The sequence below is a fragment of the Lygodium microphyllum genome, chromosome 10 (genome assembly GCF_053477565.2).
Source record: "Lygodium microphyllum isolate KBCC chromosome 10, Lygodium_microphyllum_v1.1.10, whole genome shotgun sequence".
Lineage (NCBI taxonomy): Eukaryota > Viridiplantae > Streptophyta > Polypodiopsida > Schizaeales > Lygodiaceae > Lygodium > Lygodium microphyllum.
This window is the reverse complement of record NC_141144.1, coordinates 151,974,825-151,996,582: the sequence shown is the minus strand read 5'-3', so window position 1 is coordinate 151,996,582 and position 21,758 is coordinate 151,974,825. Positions and strand designations below refer to the sequence as shown.

At 39.9% G+C, this 21,758-nt stretch overlaps 1 protein-coding gene across 1 annotated transcript; it reads left to right on the top strand.

Annotated features, from left to right (window-relative positions):
• Window positions 1–14,987: 14,987 nt before the first annotated feature.
• On the top strand, window positions 14,988–17,189 carry LOC148030686 (uncharacterized). Its single transcript, XM_087687038.1, has one exon. The coding sequence runs from the start codon at window positions 15,192–15,194 to the stop codon at window positions 16,341–16,343; it is 1,152 nt and encodes a 383-aa protein (XP_087543164.1). The 5' UTR covers window positions 14,988–15,191; the 3' UTR covers window positions 16,344–17,189.
• Window positions 17,190–21,758: the final 4,569 nt, after the last annotated feature.

Genomic DNA, 21,758 nt, shown 5'->3' with positions numbered 1-21,758 from the left:
AAAGAGAGGGGTAACAAAGAAAGAGAGAGAGAGAAAGAAAGAGAAAGGGGAGAGAACATAAAATGAAGAGCACAAAGAAAGGTACAAAGAAAGGGGGAGAAAACTAAGACTTTAGTTGACGCTAATTTTATTGAGTTACAAGAGAAGAAATCCATTCTCAAACAAATTAAGAAAAAAAAAGAGAACGAGAACAAAAAAAAATTGTTTGTTGTAACGTAGACAAAATGGAAAACGATGAAGGTCGTGATGTTCAAGATTGTGAGGCGTATCTTAATCGATGTGTCCCATGTCCTTGCTCTCAATGCAAGCTGGCAATCAGACAAAAGCAATGCTTGTCTATAGAACACATAGTACGCTTTGGTGAGTTTTAATTGGAGATCATTGATCAGGTGATCTCAGACTTTGAGCAAACGGTAGGCTTAGTGTGTATCAGTCATGCATTATATTCGCAAACTATTTGAATATCATATACAAAAACATTGGATGCGATCATTAAATTTATACAGGGAGAAGTGACGTCTCGTCATAAGGAGGAGTGCACCTATTGCATCCAGTTAGAAGAGTTCGTGGGCATGCGATGGATAGAGTGCCTAAGCCAATCCACCACTTGGAAGGCACTACTACCCAATTTATACCATCAATACCAGAGGAGACATGTAACATTTCAGACTTTCCTACAATCTTGGAGCCTGAGATGGAGGCAATGATCGATGCATTGATGCCCATGGATGCTGAGACATTTGATCCACTTAGAGAGGAAGCATCCATACCTTTATATGATGGGTGCCGAGTATCTCGCCTAAAGACATTGCTTGCACTCCTAAGTATGCAAGAAAAATACAGGTGAAGCGATGTGAGTGTGACCGAGTTGTTTAGGTACCTTCTACGTATACTTTGTTGATTTCTTTTTGGCACCATTATTTTTAAAAAAAGTGCTTTTTCAAGGTGTTTTATGATTTGTTTTTAGGTTGCGAAAGTATCATATATTACCACTTGAAAATACCATGCCTAAGTCTCGTGATGATGTGTGACATGTTTTACAAAAGCTCGGCATGGACTACAACAGTATCCATGCATGTGTCAACAATTGCGTGTTGTTTCGAGGAGAATACGAGACTATGGAGACATGTTCAAAGTGTGGTGCTCATAGGTATCGATAGGACTTGCAAGGAAAAACCATCCCTCAGAAAGTTCTTAGACACTTTTCACTTATCCCCCATATGTATCACATGTTTTGTACGTCAGGCTTGGCAAGCTTGACAATGTGGCATGCACAGAATAGATCCATAGATGGAGTCCAACGAATATCAGTGGATTCACGCACATGGAGAGCCACATTGACTCTACCTTTCCAAGCTTTATAGGAGAGCCAAGGGCTCGGTCTTGCTATGGATGGCGTGAACCCATTTTACTTCTTACAGTGTGTGGCTTGTAGTCCTTGTTTAACTACAATATCCCACCATGGCTTTCTATGAAGAAAGGACACCTAATCCTTAGCTTGCTCATTTCTAGCCGCTACAAATCCAAGAATACGGACGTCTATCTCCGTTCATTAGTCAATGAGTATAAGATCTTGTGGAGGAGGGGATCGCTGTGAAAGATATGAGCAAGCGTGATGGTTGACGGTCCGCCAATATACAAGCCATTCTCATGTGGACCCTATATGACTTTCCAAGATTCGGGGAGTGCTCAGGTAAGTAGGCTTCCATTCTCGTTGGTCATATCTATCATAGCAAGCTCGTCCAAGGTTGTATTCACAGAATAGAGATGTTGAAACTTGTCTGGTTACCCTAGGTTATCATGTATGTCCATTGTAGGTCACAAACCATGAAGAAGATGGTATATCAAGGATACACCACTTTCTTGCTGGAGGGTCATGAACTGAGGGAAGGTTTTCTTGGACTACCTCCAACACGAATGAACGCCCAAAGCTGGTACGAGTTGAAAATGGTCCACTCGGAGTCGCACTCAAATGGAATGTGACAGTTCTCAATTTTCTACGAGTTACCATATTGGACCCACTTATAGATCAACCACTTGTTGGATCCCATGCATATTTTCACAAATGTGGGCAGCTTACTATGTGACCACATCACAAGAAAGAGAGACTCTGTCATGCATGAATGGATTTGAAGGAGATAGGTAAGATGGAGATGCTTTGGCTACAGCAGTCGACGAGTGCTGAAGGTCACTTGCAACAGCCTTGTGCTCCTTGGGTTTTGTCCATTAAAGAAGAGTGCATTGTGAAGTGATGTGTTCTCTCAGATTTTCTTTTTCTAAAGATGACTAACTTTCAAGGCTAAAATCCCATGATTGGCATAATATATGTTAGGTTTGTACTACGAATGGATTGTAAGTGGCCTGCATATTTTGTTATTGAGTCTAGTCAGTGTTCGTAATGCTTCTTTATTTGTGGTAGTTTATACTACTGATCACGATCGCAGGATGTCTCACTTTAGAAATATACGCTGCAATTTATAGGTTGCCAAATTTAGTGCAATGGATCTCATAGAAAGGAGATCAAGACATCCTCTATTGAATCCGTAAGGCGAGGAGCAGTGGAGACGGTTTGTCTCTTTCAGAAGTACTTACCCACTAGCATGCTCAGGATATAAATCCACCTCCTGGTGTATCTTGTAAATGAAGTGGAGATTGCGGGACCTGTCCATATGCAATGGATGTTCTTCTTGGAGCACTTCATGAAAACCCTAAAAGGCTTTGTGTGACAACGAGCTCAGACAGAAGGTAGCATGAGTGAAGGTTGGTTGGTGTCTGAGGCGTTAGTGCATATTTCACAATGGCTACCACGGTGGATTTAGACAATAGTATGCTATGGTCACTGAAGGACGATGATAGACTCAGTGGAGATGTGGTGGTTGGAAATGAGGTAGAAAAAAGGATGGATGCTGCAATGGAGGAGAAAGTGAATCGTTTTTGTATGTTGAATTATGCCTCCATGGAGACGTGGCTCGCTAGGTACGAGCAATCCAGGAAAGATCGGTAAGAAGCACGATCCGAATTTGACGTAGTACACACCATCGACCAATTCGATATCCCAAGGGCATGGAGGAGATACCGTGGTTTATGTCTATGCAATGGTTACATGGAGCTTTGATCGCAGTCTCTCACGAAGGGGTGGATGTCTCTATTGAGGAGTGGGAGTTCTTAAGGGGATGTAGTCCAAAGCTAACTACATGTTTTATAAGCTGTCGTATCTAGATTTTATATGTGACAACTAATTAACTATTTCAATGTACAATACAAAATATACAGTGCAACATGGTCACGCGAACGACATTTTCGCATGGAGTATATTGACAAAATGTGCTCCACAACGGATTGTGGTGTCATGGGAAAGTTTGAGCAAGAGAGCCGACAGCGAGCCACAGATCTAAACACTGTTATAGAAGAGATGGAGTATTTTGGAAACTTGTAAAGTATTATCACGATGGATTACTGTAGCTTCTCTATGATCCTATTCGATGTGTAATGGTTCAATGTAGTACTAGAAGGAGTGGGGCAATTGTTCGACGAGGTCCATCTAGATTTCTCAAAATAGATTTCTCGAAATAGATTTCAAAAAAAGATGGATGGATTTTCACGACATGTTTGTCATGCCGGCCCATTGTGAACAAGTGCATGAACTCATGTTTTTTTAAATTTTATTAAGACATGGTATATGTCACAAATGTTAAATCTCTCTTATATGTGATTTTGAACATGTAATTTTCTATCCAAACCCCGAACAACCTCGATGGTGGTATGTTGTACCTTCATCTCACCGAAGTGTGAGAATATATGATGAAAGTAATGTTCCCAACATAGATGAGGACATTATGCAGTTAGAGGGGTCAATATTGCAAGGGGTGGAGGTCGCCCAAAGCTTGGAGCATGTAGAGGAGGAAGAATCGAGTAACGATAATGGAAAGATAGAAGGCCAATAATTCTTTGAAAATGAGGTGGAATCATCCTTTTGTGGTGACCTTTCTATCGACCTTCCAGTGTATGCAGAGTTGTGTCAAGAGATTGACATGGGACCATAGGCTACGTCATACTTGTAGCATCCACCTACTCAATTCCTTGATGAATCACTTATAAGGGTACTCTAGAATATGCATTTTAAGTAGTATCATTTTTTTCAGAGTTATATTAACATGCTTTGCTTGAATCTTTAAATTGATTATGCTAACATCAATTTTTGTTTGTGGAGGTGACCTTTGTGGATATTTGGATAGCACGATGAGTCGAGGGATGAGCGACGAGGAGTTGTAGGAGATCTTCACATGTATATCTCCATATCAGATGGCTCAATTCAGAGATATTGTGGACTAGGAGATGTCTTTGACACCATCAAGACGTTCTGTTATATCTGCTTCGACACACTCTAATGCTTCGGTTTCTAGTAGACAAGGTCGATACTGCAGACTTGGGCCGGATGAAGGGAGTGGTTCTGGGGGATGCTGCGAGGATGTGGATATGATGAGCCTATGGTTGGCTCAAGATACATGTGCTACTCCTCGCTCTCGTGCAAGTTCGAGAGAGGGTGGCTCAGGTGGTTGTTGTGGAGGTACCAACGCAGTGTCTCTGTCTCATCGTTCTGTTGGAGTTGTATCACTTGTGGGATTTGTCACACGTGTGGGAACGTCTACTCCGATCAATCCATCTTCTGCTCAACCGTCTGTAGGTGGCATCCCTATGGGTGCTACTCTGAGAGATGCCACCCCCGTGGGTACACCAGATGTACAGGGGTCTCCTGGATATGCCCAGGAGCACAGTCGCAAGTGGGAGAGAACACATCTTAGACATAACCTAGAGGGGTATGGATACCTTGTAGATGATAGGATAGGAGTTGTCATCATGAATGATGAGGGAAGGAGGGTGATGGCTCGTATGAGAGAGTTGTGCAGTTTTTTGGCACAACGTCTTGGATCATTGGAAGAACATATCGAAGGGGAGCAAGGACTATATAGTAGCGTCCTTGCAGAGGAGTTTCTCGTATCCACCGCAGCAGATAGATTTTCCACAGGCTCAATGATGGAGTCCATACGTGCGTACATGTCCCACAGAAGATTGGATGCATGCAAGGAACTTAAGAGTGGGGCCTCAAAGCTCGAGTGGCTAGATGCAGATGACTAGCGCCGACTTAGGGAGGAGGCTACACATTCTCTAGGACATTGGAGACAGCAGCATGAGGCGGCGAGGGCACGACTAGAGACAGGAGTGGTCCATCATCTTGGGAGTGGCGGTCAAAGGACTTATCTGGAGGACTTTGTAAGTTTTTATTTTGTTCTTCTTGCTCTTTTTTTTGCAATATTGCTTGTACTGACAATTGTGTTTCTAACAATTGTATTTTTTTTCTTTGTAGCACTCCATTATAAACCACGATCCCATTGGCCTATGCAGAGAGACACGGTCTCACTGCATTGATCGATAGATTGTATGCACGCGGCAGTCTAGTAAGTCTCTCATCTTTCTTGTCTATAGTTACTATTTTTAATTAAAATGCATTATTGTATAGTGGACTGATGTGTAGTTTTTTCTTTCTTTGCAGAGTCCGTTGGACGCTCCTTTGCATCGGGACAAGCTTTCAGATGGTGAGGATCTATAGCTTGTGCTTGGATTTGTGGAGTGCACATCCTCTTCTTTTTTGATCCTATGATTTATGTAGGCATTTTCTATACACTATGTTATTATCATGCTTTGTATCTTGCAATGATTCCATGAGTGCTTTCATTAAGTGATCATGTATTTATTTTATGTATCAGTTTAGTGGATTCAAGTACACTTTTCCTTCATTTTGACAACCATTGTACACTTTATATGTAACCCATTTGTAGAATGTAATTACAGCATATAATTTGTCTTAAATGTAAGTGTCGTTATTAGCATCGCAAATTTTCTGCACGTGTTGCTATTGGCATCGTAATTTGCATCACAAAGCATCGCTATCTGTGTCGTTATTGGCATTGCGGGACGCTAATAACGATGCCAATAGCGACGGTTTTATAGAGACATGAATACCAACATGTTTAGCGATGATGGGAGCAATTCTTTTGGTGAACATATTTGTCACTTTAAACGTCGGTATGAGGCATGTATCTTATAGTGGTGGGCCAAGGGGTTGAGGTGGAAGTGGTGGAAATGGATTATAATTCAAATGATAACTTTGTATCCAAAAAACAACATGCATCCAAAGAGGAGACCGAGGAAGTTTGTAGAAAACTAGTGCTAACACCAAAGCCTCAATGAATTGTCCCACTTCACAACCTCACCTTTTTGTCAATCTTGGACACTCTAGATGGCATCTAGTAGGTAGTTCATGATATCAAGTTGTTGAAGTAGACCTTCCTACTAGTGCTCCATTTACTGGGTCCAAAGAAGATGTTGAGTAGACTCCACCTTAGCTTTAAACAAATAGCACTCCTACTAGGATTGCCTCGATTATTGTTTTAATGCTAGGATAGATATTCTTTGGACGACTTTTGCTTGGTATCCTAACTTGTGGCTTTCTTGATCTCCTTAATATCTCCTATCACAATCCCTTGTCTAGTAAAAAAAGGATGGCTCCTAAAGGGGGGTCACTCATAAATATATGCATGTATCATGTGGGTTCAATACAAGGTATTTCTCAAATACCATTTTCATACATTTTTTATATATAAAAGGGTGCCATATTAATGGGCTATTTACAAATAAAATAGAATAGAAAAATATCAATCGAAGAAAAATTCATAAAATAAGGGTATTTATAAATAATCCTTGAATGCGTGTGCTATAAATGATATAAATATAGTGAAACCCCTGAGGATGGCCCCTAGAACACTTTGGAGCCAAGTCTAGGTCAAATAAAGCAAAAGAAACAAGAGCTAAGGTAGCAATATTCATCAAAGAGAAAAGATACTCTTACAACTTTGGGATATTCTTCAATAAGAACTTCACCTCCACGTTGAAGTCAACATGGTAATGGAGAACATCCTATAGTAGAACTTTCCTCCACTCCAACTCTAGATTTTGCTACTTCTATACCCAAGAATAATCCCATAATAGTCTCAGATCAGGGTTTTGAGAACGGCCATTAGAGGCAACCATAAGTGCCTTAACTAGAATAGGTAGCACATTAGAAACATCATCATCATTGGATGAGCATTGGACATAGGGTCTTCAATGGCTCATTCCCTTAGACTTGCCCTCCAAAAAGAGATCTTTTATGGGTGCTTGGGGAAGTTACTATATGTATATCCTCTACATCACGTGCATTCAAGGCGTATTTATAAATATCCTTATCTATGAATTTTTTCTAAATAAAACATAACCCTTTTTTATTCAATCTGTAAATAACCCCTTTATATTACACCCTTCTATATGTAAAAAATGTATAGAAATGGTAATTTAAAAATACCTTATTTTGAACCCACCTAATGTACACATATATTCATGAGTGACTTACCCGAGGATGGGTGGTGCAAGGGCTCCTTCCCTTAGACTTGTCCTCTAAAAAGATATCTTTGATGGGTAGTGCAAGTGTGGAAGAACAAGGATATATGCAAAGGCTTTAGGAATGGGATGTTGGACTCTTCAATGAAAAAAGTCGACCTTTCGGATGAGATGTCAAACTCTCCAATGCAACATGCTTGCTTGGGCTAGCAAAAATAGAAATACAAGACCTAGATAGATAGAGCCCATGACTTAGACTTGACTAGAGCAAAAATCAAGTTGCCACCAATCACCAAAGCTAAAGGAACTATTGGACCCACTAGGAGATTAGATTGTCATGGAGGTTTGGCATCAACACATGCATGGCAATAATATTCTCATAACAATGGTGCATTCTCTTACATTGGTATTCTTTTCCATACATATTTTCCGTGTGCAAGTGTATAAATGGGTGTTTTCCCATGTCTTGTTCATGCAACAACATGATATTAATTGCTTTCTCTTTTAGCATGGCTTTAGCAGGGTTATAACAATTCTTGTACACCCTCTCAGGTTTGATTTAAAATGCCCCCACTCGTGCATCTATACTTCAATCCTTATAAGTGTTTCTATGGTCATACAATAGTATTTACCCCGTTCCATAATGTACTTATAGCATTATGTGAGAATAATGAAAAGAGGCCATCATGTCTCCAGTTATAATGGTCCTCAGTGCATGTCCTATCCTTCCCTCCATACTTTCTTTTGATCCCCTAGACCCTCTGATACACATATATAAAAGGTCCATTCTTCTCCACTTACCAATCCCTCTTCTTCGCCCACCTCCATTTCTTTGTTCATACTTTCTTGTTGATGATTAACACAGGGTTGAATGGCCCCTACCAAGGAGTCAATACAATCTGTACTAGCATATGTGGAACAGTTCACTCGAATCCTCAGTATTCCACTTGGATCATGGGGTCAACTAAGGTAAACTCAAATATGGGTTGAAAGGAATGGCAACCAAGGGTGAACATTGACACCTATGTTGCAAATCTATTTATTAGTTCTTACTACTAATACATGGATTGGTTTAGTTTGTAGGCACCAATTTGGTCCTCCACCCATATCCTAGCATACTTTATTCATTTCTAATCCTTGTACTCTATTGAGATATGTTGCTTAATACAAAACATTCTTTTCTTGCAAATTCCTAGCACTAAAACTCCTTTATATATTGTGTTTATGGTTCAAGATGTTGCCATCCGACAATATGTTCTAATAATATCTTGAAAATCTTGAAGGTATTGTGCTTATTGATGCACTTCAATTTTTTCATTCTTGTAACACATACACATACAAATCACACACACACACACACACACACACACACACACACACACACACACACACACACACACACACACACACACACACACACACACACACACACACACACACACACACACACACACACACACACACACACACACACACACACACACACACACACACACACACACACACACACACACACACACACACGTGACATGCAGATATGCATATGCATGGCATGAAATACGCATATATGTACACATGGCATACACATAGGTATATACATATGTACACATACACATGCACATATGTTTAAACATATAGATGACTTACATGTATGTATACACATAGATATACACACCTATATAAACATGACATACACATATGTATACACATACGTATGTGCACATGTACAACATACATATATGCATGGCATAGGCTACACATGGTATAATCTACACTTATGCAATACATAGGCTTGGCATATGCCATGTACACATAGGTATAATTATAGGCATATGCATAGGCTAGGAAAAGCTGCACGTGTGGGCTCTCTCATGCTCCAAACCATATGAGCCTTTATAACCTAAACCAATCTCTATAACAAAATGAAGATATATGATGAGGTTGTATCTCAAACTACCAATCCTTAGATTCTACAAACAAATTTTTGTGACTAGGTTACCAAGTCACTTGAGTAGTCTCCTCCTAACAATTTAACTATCATGGCCTCTAAACCAAGCATTACTTACGAGTTAAGGGATTTAAAACATGATCATCCCCATCTAAATACATGTAATATAACACACATACATGCCACAGACCTACACTTCAATCCCAAGAAAAACATAATGATGGTAATTCATAACTTAGAACACTCATCCACTTTGCCATTACAATGCAAAACAATAGGGAAGAAGGTAAATCCTATCAAACACCCAATGAAACCATATCTTTGAATTTTAGTAAAACTCGAATGATTCCTCCTCCTCCTCCTCTTCCTTTCCTTCTTCTTCTTCACACAAGAAGAGAAACCCACCTTCAACTTGTGAACAAAAATCCTAGTCCAAATAAAATAATAGTAGATTAGACATCCTTAAAGAAGTCTAAGAAGACATAAACAAATTTATGCATGTAGATAAATTTGCATTTATACTTTAGACAAAGCATGTTTATAGGTGTAGTTATAGGTGTGTTTATACTACAAAACTCCTACCCAAATTCTAAACCTTGAACACCAAAGTCATGTTTAACAACACAAGTATAGTCACATTTTCTAAATAGGACCACATGTGAGAGAGTAGCTATAGATTCATTTGCATGTAGCAAACATGCAACCAAAACAACAGAAAATAAGAGAAATTCTACTCCTTATCCTAAACTCTAAACATGAAGAGAAACATAGGAAGCATACCTTTGAGTTTTGGTGGAAATTGGCTTCTTCTTCTTCTTCTTCTTCTTCAAGCTAGCTTTGCTCCACACTCTATGATGTTGCAACTCTCAAATGGGCTTTGAGTGCTCTCTCTCTCTCTCTCTCTCTCTCTCTCTCTCTCTCTCTCTCTCTCTCTCTCTCTCTCTCTCTCTCTCTCTCTCTCTCTCTCTCTCTCTCTCTCTCTCTCTCTCTCTCTCTCTCTCTCTCTCTACATGTCTATGCTATTAGGTTAGTCTTGAAAGCAAGGCCAAAAGTAGAGCACCTGCAATTTTGAACCATACTGTGGTTAAGATTGCATTTATGTGTGTGTGAAAGTCTGATGTTTTGTGCATGTATGTGCACACATTTATTTGGCATTAGGATATCCTTTCAGTCTATAGTTTTACATGCAAGTGAATATGTGTTATAAGTGCATCTCGCAGTTGCATCTATGCTTCTAATCTATTGTAGTATCTATCACTACTTATCGATTTTGGATTTTTGCTAATTTTACAAACTTATAAGCTCTAAAAACATGGTTTGAAATAGGGTAAAAAACAAGTAATTGAATTTATCCCAATGTCCATTTTTGGTTTTTTTTTTTTAAACTACATGGCATATTCTTAATACATACATCAATCTTAATAATTTTGTGTTATGTATACATATTAGTATCTATGTATGTGTACATGTATGTGCAAATGTTGTGTGTGTGTGTGCGTGTGTGTGTGTATGTACAAGAAGAATGTTGCCAACATGGTTGAATGAAGGATATCGTTGTATGGACTTTTGATGGTTTACTCTATTTCTCTTGTATATGGGATTCTAGTCATCTTCACCAGAAAGCCTCACACTCACATATCTCCATAATAAACCCTTGCTTTCTAATAGACACTTGAAATATTTTAGTGTGCCCGTGTTGAAAAAATGTTTATTTGATGGCCTATGGGGATCTAGATATTGGGTCAATATGGAAAAAGTTAATGAAGGTATTGGAATGCATGCACGTATTGAGGAACCTTCCATCTCATGGCATTTTATAGGCTTTCTTCAAGAGTAGGCCTCGTCCCATGTGGTTGGTTATATGTCTACTTGGGTTGCTTTCTTGTATCCATGATTGGCCAACCTCCTACACAATACATAGATAAAGAGGGCCACTCTCTAGCAAATCATAACTATTGAGCACTCAAAACATCTACACTCATTGTCCTCCATCCAACATATATAAGATGGTGATCAAAGCTAATTCCTAGGAGCAATAGCTCAACAATCAAAATCTATCAAATGTTTCTATAGCTTGGTATAACCTTATGCATAAATTTATCATGATCTTTTGACCTACCATGTTTTCTTTCAATGTATTCATCAAGCTAGCCAAAACTAGACAATCATTGAGCATACCATTCAACATTGTGTTTTCATGTGAAAATTAATTGATTGTATTGACAAAATCATTATACACTTATAATTGGTATTTAAGTTTTTTTAAGTTATCAAGAAATATGGTAGGGATATTGTTGTAAACCACCAAGCAATAATGACAAGTATGCTTTGACACAAGAGATATGATGAAATACAACTTCGTTGATGTTTCTAGGTCCAAAAAGTATAGTGTACAAGCTAGCATCTATCTTAAAAAGGCCAAACTTTAGCAAATAAGACATATATTCTAACTACAAGCATAGGCTTTACCAAATGAGACATACATTCTAACTGTATTGTTTTTCAACCATGTGTTATGAATCTATTATGTAAAACAAGATCCATTCTTTTCTCAACAATGAAGCATGAAAATAGTGTATAAGCTACTCAAGAATTACAAGTCACCTTTGTAACAATCTTTATAATCATAAGTAAATTCATGCAGTACAAGGAGTTACCTTCAAAATTTCTAGCATCTTAAACTAAATGCACAACAATATCAAAACTTGTAGCTTCAAATCAAATTCATTGACTAGTCACACCTACTAATTATAACTTTTCTCATACAACAATTCTCCTCCAATTCTCTTCCCCATGAAACAAATGGAAACACTTCATCGTCTTAAAGATCCATGTAAACTTCTTATTGACATTCGTAGGCCACAAAAGGTCCACAATAGTCCTTAGTAAGCCTTGGATGATTAAGATTTAGCAATTGAATAGTTCCAATTGTTGTTGCACCTTCATTTATAACTCTGCTTTAGTGGCAAGAGGAGAGGAAACACCCACAATAGTGATTTTGGTGACAATTAAATATCCCTTAACTTTTGTATTCAAGCATGTAAAGAGAAATTAGCCTTTGATGAAATGATTTTGCATATTGAGGAGCAAAGAGAGAGAGAGAGAGATATATATATATATATATATATATATATATATATATATATATATATATATATATATATATATATATATATATATATATATATATATATATCATCAGTGCAAGTGGGTTCAATGTATGTGATATCGCATTTTCACACTTTTTATGTACAAAATGTACCATTTTGAGGGGATACTCATATTTTGAATAGGAATTATATGTGTCTTATTCATGTAAAAGTTAGAGATAATAGGCTTTCATTGATCTTAAAATCCCTTAAATTGTGATGAATAGAATGAGCCTTTTCACCTTACAAACTCACAAGTTTTTCTACCTCATTTGTAAAAGTGTTTCATCTTAAATTACGAGATTTTAATTGAATTTCTTAGGGTGCAAGAAGGCAAGCTTTTACAATACGTAACGTGAGAGGTGCAAATACCTTCCTTGGCTTAGTGCTACTTAATACATGTGGGCCATAAAACATGAAATAACTCCATGTGCACGTATTATGTGCAACAAGGAAACACATCGATTGTTTGGCAGTCAGTCATGTTGCCTCTGGCTACCATATAAGCATCATATTTAGGGCTATACATAGACCTACATGGAGGCATGCAAGAGTGTTTTTATACATTTGTTTGGAATCAGGGGAATGGATCCACATGTGGCCCATGGGGACAATGGATTCCATAAGTGTTATGTTTAAGAGGGGAGTCCGGAATCCAACCTTCTTGGGAATTTCTCATTTAAGTATATATCTTCTTCAAATATGCAATTCTACACACACATATTATATAATGTGGATTCCAAAAGCGTTAGGGAGGTCCAAAATCCAACCTTCTTGGGAATTTGTCATTCAAGTATATCTCTTCTTCAAATATGCAATTCTAGACATCATATATATTATATGATTTCGCATTAGAATGGCATCTCGGAATTGTCCATGTCCACATCCCCTCACATTTTGAAACCACCCCACACGCCTAGGTGCAGGTGTTGTGTTGGATGCGCTCTCATATACATGTGTTTAATAATTTGTAGTGAGCCTTATCTTTTGTGGTAAATTGTGAGAGGAGAGAATTTATGTAGCCTACCTATAAACATAATGTCGAGATTTATGTGATAAAGCGAGATCCACAAAATCTGTCGTGCAATCGATGAGTGGGAATGTGATGGAAAAGTATATTTGAGGAGAGAGGACGTAAGCCTTAAGGCCAAGGAGAAAGAGACCAAACCGGAGGTGGCTTAGCGTGTGAGATTATGGGAATATGCATCCAAAGTGTTAACGACGACCTTGATCCAAGCTTCTCATCCTCATTAGCCATATGCTTAATATGCCTCCCACTCTTTTACCATCTTCTCTTTTATCGCTTCTTCCTAGGCTCATACATTCATATGGTCCCCCCTCTAATGCATGTAAATGGGTCCGGCTCTCCCATTTCATCACTTCCATGTGTTCTTCTTTACTTTATTTGTGTGTGTGGTATGGCAAAACCAAGCAATTTCAAAGGCGTAGAATGAGAAGAGAGGAAAGGTGGGGAAAATGCCCAAGGAAGCAACTGCCATGTGAATGCAAAACCAACGCTTGAATGTGTTGGAGGGAACTATGAGAATGAGGATCGGTTGTTGGAATCTCATTAGCTTGGTTGGGCTTGCAACCTCAAAGCAAAGTCCATCTTGAAGCCCATGATGCCCCTATTTTTCTATGGTTAAGAAACCAATAGTGTGTACATGTTCGAAGTATTGTGTGCCTCAAAAAGTATGATACCCATTACAAAAGTAGAATAGCAAGCAGAGATTGCTAAAAAAAGGAAATCAAGTGGACAATTCGAATACAATTACTTGATAGCAGGCACAATCTCTTAGCACCTTAAAGTTTGTCAACTTGTGGAGAAAGTTTTCTTTCCTAATAAGAAGGATGTGGAATTTTAGGTAGGGGTGTTCCCTAAAGGGAGGGTAAAGGAAAAGAGTGGAAGGGTTCCCTTTTTCTTTATTTAGAGTTGGGTGTGGTGCTTATGGTCACCTGCAAATGAGAACAGTGGAAAGCTAACATGTGCAAAGGACTTGACTTGTGTAGGTGTAGTGCTAGATCTTGTTTTGGGAGAGAGAGAGAGAGAGAGAGAGAGAGAGAGAGAGAGAGAGAGAGTTGAGCTCTGTGGACAAGAAGAATACCACCTGGTTCCCCATTACACGACTCAGGGGAGAAAGATACTAAAATTCGCAAGATCTAAGGAGTTGTTAATGTGATTGGCATGGTAGAGCACCAAGCCTTAGGAGCAAAGAGTGCTTGATGGAAGAGAACCTCTTCTCTTGTCCTTTGTAATCCCTTCATGGAGTATGCTACGCTTTTTGTTTTGCGCTTAGGAAACTTTTGGAGGAGTGGAGGGGCCGTTCTACAAGCCAAAGTTATAAGTCAAGAATTTACTTACTCATGTGTGACCCATCGAAAGGGCCCACAGGTTTATGCCCAAGGGGTCAGCCGAATATGTCAAAACGAGAGAGAGAGAGAGAGAGAGGTTGTGGAGAGAGGGTTTTTGTCCGAGGGCTGCCAAGTGGAGGCTTCTCGCAGTGTCTACAATCCGCAAAAGTCCACCCACAAGAGCAAACCCACTTTAATAATTATTGCATCCAGCTTATGGGACATTCTAGTTTTCCTTTCATGCCAAGGCACACAGCCCTCCCCCCCCCCCCTTCCCCACAGCTGATCCATAGGCCGCACAAGGAAGGATGCTGTTTGTGTATGATCGACTGCGCCTTGTAAAGAAGAGCATCGATGCAATGGGCAACTTCTCCTCTTGCGCGGCTGCGGGGTTCAAGGTAAGCAGGCGGTCATCGTCTGGAATTAGGTCTTTTTCAGCTTCTGCTTGTTCGTCTCCGTCGTCGTCGTCTCGGGAGCGGTGGCCAACAGCGGGCGGTGCATATCAATATACTGCAGCAGCTGCAGAGGATGAAGCAGAAGAGCAGCAGCAGCAGCAGCAGCAACATATCTCGATGAATGGAGGAGGGGGATCAGTTGGGGGGCCATCGCTAGCTGTACAGGAGAAGCTGCAGGGGGGCGGGGGCGGGGGTGGGGGCGGCAGAGGGCGCAGGGCGGCGGCGATGGTGCGGGTGCTGCTGGTGGATGGGAGCGTGCTGCAGTTCCGGCAGCCGGTGAAGGTGATCCGGCTGCTGCTTGACTACCCCCACCACTTCATCTGCCACCTAGACTCCCGCCAGCTCCGCCCCGGCCACCACTCCACCCTCCCCAGCCTCCTCCCCGACGAGGAGCTCCAGCTCGGCCACCTCTACCTCCTCCTCCCCTTCCACTCCACCCCCTCCTCCGCATGTGCCCATGCCCATGCACGTGCGCCTCGCACCCACACCCCTGCCGCGTCGCCCAGGGATCGACAGCAGTTGCATCAACAATATCCTCACGCTGATTATTGTCACGAGACCAATTACAGTCACCATATAAGCCGCCATCGTGAGACGAAACACGGCGCATCGTCAGAGAAGGACAGGCTCCTCGCCAGCCATACATCATCCCATCAGCTTCCCAGGAGAAGCGCCAGCTCATGCAGCACTAGTAGCAGCACGACTTACCATTATCAGCCATTAAGGTCGCCCACCAAGAGAGAGAAGCCCGGTGCGACGCCTCAGACTTACTCCAGCGCCTGTTCTCCTCCTCCAGCTTCTTCTGTAACTTCGCGGGCCACTTCTTCTTCTAGTTATTCTATGATGGATCATCATGCAGACAAGCTCGGCCAACTCGGCTCCCATCGCAGTACCCGCCTCTGTGACACCCCTGAGCTCCAGCGTGCCTACCGATCTGTCATGCTGCGCCGCTGCCGGTCTTGGACCCCTCGATTGCAAGCGATCAATGAGATCAGTCGCAGATGATGATGCTCACGATGATAATCATGATGATAATCGTGATGATGATCCTGATGATGCTGATGATATGATGACGAGGGTCATCAGGATCATAATTATTATTATTCTCTCACAAGCATTTTTAATCCACTCCATCCACTTTGGCTAGAGGATCCTTTGGCGAGTGATTCTCTAGGACCTTGGCCCTCTCCATGTCCCTAAGCCATTAGCCACTTCCACATTTGTGACATGCCTAACGGTTCCTTGGCTTAAAGCATCACGCCTTACCGAAACAATCTACAAGCAAGGACTTGCCAAGTTCCATCATAGGTAGCAAAGTGGCCCTTGCTCACAATATCCACCCTTGCCAACCCATGTACATCATCTCGGAATACTTCTCATTTCTGGTAATATTACTAAATCAAGCTAACTATCTCTATTTTTTAATCATACAACAACCATGTTGTCGCTCGACCCAAACATCAAAAGGTACGAAATCAGGATGTTTTGGTTTTTGGGAGTTGTCAATAGCAATACCACAGGTACGAAGAGAGAATAATGGTGGGGAAGTCCTTTGGCATATTCAGCTCACAAGCAGATTGTGTCTCTGAACGATATCACATGCAAAACCACATCAATTCTTCTCATTTGTTCTTATGGCAAACAACACAAAGTGGTCATGCTTCACCAAGTGACAGTTGCTTCTAAGGTGGTTTTTACAGCTTTGCTTGGTCATTCTATGGTGCCACGTTGAAAGGCACATGGTGATAGCAAAAATCTACTTTTCTTGATATTGTACATGTTTGGTGTATCAAGGTTTCAACCCACAATAGATATGTTTTGCCACTCTTCAAGCATGGAATCTAATCTCCTTCTAAGTGATATGTTGCTTTTTCTCCGTGCACTCCATCTCCTTTAAAAAGTTGCAATAGCCATGTGAGTGTACTTCATTCTTTTAGTGTTTACTTTTGAAACATGGGTAGCTTGTAAAGATCAAAGATTTACTATTAGATAAAGTGAATCTTGTAGTTTTATTATGTGGTTATCATTGTGGTGTCCTTTTCCTTTTATGAAACAACTTGATGCTCTTTGACTTGACCTTATCTAGCAATTGTAGAGATGATCGCATAGTTCCAAATATAGGACAACATCAAAAGGTTCAATGATGAGTATGAGGTGACTAGTTGCATCATGCCAAGGTGTACATTGTAGCATCATTGAACTCTTAGCGGATGTCCAATTTTCAAGTTTTGAACTCAAAACAACTCACATGACTTTTACTTAGACAATGCAAATATGTTGATGAATTGTGCGAGCAATAGAAATTTCCATGACAATAGTTGCCAATAGAATGACTCTCTAGCTTGAGAGCATAACATTGGTGGTATGGTTTGCTTTGTTAAAAAGAGACTTTACCATGAAAAGCACAATGTTGTGAATATATGTAATGTGATGCGATGCTTTTGGAATTTGTGCTAAAGGTAACCCTTTTATTTACATCATCCTTTAACAAGCTACTTAGGTGATGGTATCATTTGAGCTGTCCAAAACTTCAACATTTCAAGCCTAGTTAAATAGTAAATTCCCAAAGTTCAAAACCTCATGTGTATCATATGCAAAGAAGTACATTTTGGGAGCTAAAGATTTGGTCAATGGTTCTCATTTATCATTATTAGCGATGAAGATCCACCAAATATTAGAGGTTATGGCGGACCTGGGGTTGGTTTGCTCAATTATGCACCCTAAATTATAGCATTCATTAAATGTTACCTAAACCATCTAATATTTTGTGTTATTTATCTATTATAGAATTATGGCCTCGTATAAATAGTTATAATACATTAACTATGTAAGTGAAAAGTGTTCCTGAGTTGCATAAATTTTGGGGCGTGTGTGTAAACAAGTAAACATTGCACATGCGACTTTGTTTGCAATTCTTGCATGGGTATGTTATTGTGATGATGTACATTCTTAGATAATCTTGTTACATCAAGTTAATTAGAGTCTACTAGTGCATAGTGACAATTCTCTTTTTCCCTATTTGTCTTCCCACATTTTGTGTGTTTATATTGCAATCATTTTTTCTATGAACTTGGAGGCCACTCATGACACAAATGTCCACACCATGCCTTGTTTCTATTGTTTGCTTGCAAGTGTACAATTAAATTGGCTTACAATGCTCATATGAACTATTTGTACCTTAAAATCAATCATCTAAATGTATAGCAACATCGTAATCAAAGAAGAAGAGTTTGTATGCTATAAAATTTGAACTAACAAAGGGACACATGACTCTTTTCCTATGTGCTTGTCTATAGATATGCCACATGTTATTGATTGATTTAATCACTAACAAGTGCAATCCTAGATTTTTACATTTTGAATTATGTGGAAACATTTAGAAAGTAACTCATATACTCTTCCATAGTGTAATCCTAAACAAGAAAAGGAAAAAGAACACACACGCACACGCACACGCACACACAAAATAAGCATGCAAAAAAAAAAACAAATAGAACTCCATAGATATGTATAGAGTACATGTATACATGTGTACTTCCTTGTACATGCTCATGCATATAGACATGTGTGCATGTGTACTTACACATACATGTCCATGCATACACGCCCATGCATAGATCCACACATACACACTTCTTCAAATAAAACAAACAAGCATAATTATCCAACTAGATCTTTAGTATAAAAAGCACATTGCTAGAAAACTTTTGATGGAGAAAACCCCAAGACTTTGATTAGCAAGACATAAAGCTACATGCACACCATCTTGATTGATTGTAAAAGTTTCCAAAATTATTAATAAGATTGGGTCATTCATTCATAGATATATGAGTGTAGGGCTAGTGTAAGGGGTGTCTTAAATACCTTTGAATACAAATAAAATTTTAGCCATCTCAACACTCTAAAATCTAACCAATTATGTATCCTTTCTTCCTATCCAAGAAAGCAAATAATCCATGACTAGTTTCAAGGCATAGTAACTCGCCAACTTACCTTCCCACATTATATTCTAATGCTTGTAGTAAACTCACCAACTTTCCTTCCCATGTTGTATTCCAATGCTTGAAGACTTGAAGTTAGTTCCAGAATCCCCGTGTCACACACCCTTAGCTCCTTCACATCCACCACCAAGCATGCTCACATCAAGAGAAGGGAAAGAAGAAGAAGAATATGGAGAATAGATTTACCTTTCCCAATTCATCACTCTCTCACAAGAGCTTTACCTTGCCTAATTCATCACTTCTCTCATAACTCAATCCTCATACACAACCTCAAACTCAATCTCTTACCAAGATTGAAAGAAGAAGAAAAGAAAGAGGTGGATTCTACATGGGGTCACTCACAAATATGTAAGCTATCACATGGGCTCAAAATAAATTGTTTTTAAACTACTATTTTTGGGTATTTTTTACACATATAAAAGTACCATATAAAGGGTTATTCATATATTGAATAGAAACATATGTGTTTTATTTAGGAAAAAATCACAAATAAGGGTATTTTAAAATAGGTCTTTAAACACATGTGATATAAAGGATTTACAAATAGTGAAACCCTTGAAGAGATAGAGAAGAGCTTAACTATCCCAAGTTTCTCACACTACACACACACACATTCTCTCTCTCTCTCTCTCTCTCTCTCTCTCTCTCTCTCTCTCAAGCAATGGTGACACAAGATGAAGAATAGAAAAAGAAGAATATTTGCACAAAGATTGCACCAGCATAGCTTTAGCAACATAGGGTTAGGGTTATGGTTAGGTGCCATATGCATTATGGTTAGGCTTTGCACCCCACTTTGCATTTTAGGGTTTTCGTGACTTTTTGGACTATTATTCACTTTGTCAACTCTTGGTCCTCTCTTGGTGGTCCTCCCTTGATTAATATTTTGTCCCCTTAGACTAGTAGACTATACTATTACAATGAGATTTTCATGGCCACAATCCATGCAACCTATTGTGGCTTGGCTAATACAGCCATGATAAAATATTACAATATATATAGGTGTAAGCTTGTCTCTCCAAATTAATAGAATAATAATTATGATATCCATGTGATAAATATAAGTGACCAAAACATAATCTAATGAAGCTCAAATAAATAATCCTCTTTACAAAAATTGGTAATTTAACTTTGATGTCCTTTGACTTTGTAACATGCCCCCTATTGGATATCCCAGCACGTTTTAGCAGTCCATTGAGAAATGGCTCTAAGTACCACTGCCCGGCACTCCCATGGAATGTTCCGGGGTTTGTCGCCTAGGGTTTCCTGATTCCGCCTTGCAACGGAACGTTCGCGGCCAAACCCACTAGGATTGACCTGAAATATGGGTTGCTAGGGATCAAGGTCTCCTGATAGCATTCTAGCGTCGAGTTTTTGGACATCCTACTTTACGGAGAGATACCCAATTTGAAGTAGATCCATGCCGCACTTGGTTCAAAGAGAATGGGAAATGAGAGAGATGCACCACTCAACCACTTTGCCCGTAGGGGATAGTCCCGTTCCAGTCTCCTAAAACAATATGAACCAGGTTCTAACTTAACAATACCTAAGGGTGGAAGGATGGTAAAACCTTGTGAGAAGCCTCCTAGTTCTCTAGGACCACCCTACCATAGGATATACCCATTGGGGTTCCGCCCACCCGCTTCCCTTGATAGCTTTAGTTTTCTAATTAGATCCTAACAGTACATTTATGTGTGACATTCAAAATCAACTTCCTTAATTAGGCTTTTTTTAGGAAGAGGGTTTGTTCGTGTAACTTATAGCACTGACACGGAACAGAGCAAACAAGTTCAAACAAATTCCTTAACTTATCTTCACGTTAATCTTTGTCTCCTACCCATACATGAGAAATTATGTGTCCCTTCTGTCCAACAAAAGTACTCGGTCCAAATCGCAGGAGAAGGAGATCCTTCAAAAAGGCTATGTCCCTCCCTCTCTCTCCCCCTCTCTTTTTCTCTTTCTCTCTCTCCCTCTTCTTCTTCTTCTTCTTCTTCTTCTTCTTCTCTCTTTCTCACCTCTCTTTCTTCTTCTTCTTCTTCCTCCTCTCTCTTTCTTCTTCTTCCTCCTCTTCTCTCTCTTCTCACCTCTCTTTCTTCTTCTTCTCCTCTCTCTTCTCACCTCTCTCTCTCTCTCTCTCTCTCTCTCTCTCTCTTCCTTAGTGCAATAGGAAGGGGGCTCTCTCTCTCTCACATGGTAGCAAGAGGGCAGGCAAGAGGTGGTATATACCTGCTCCTTTCCCCCCTATTGGTGGAAGGGGTTATATTGGGGGAGGGGGGAAGTGGAGTGAAGGTGGAGTGGTAGTGCCATTTGCATGACGACAGGGGCTCTTTGGCCCCTCCAGGTGGCCGTAGTGGGGTCGATACGCCCAAGGGGGGGTGCTTGGCCACATGGCCTCTCCCTCCATTAGTGATATTGTCATGCC

What these genes read in the sequence shown, in the direction of transcription:
- LOC148030686 (XM_087687038.1), top strand. Translation starts at nt 15,192, where the DNA reads ATGCTGTTTGTGTATGATCGACTGCGCCTTGTAAAGAAGAGCATCGAT.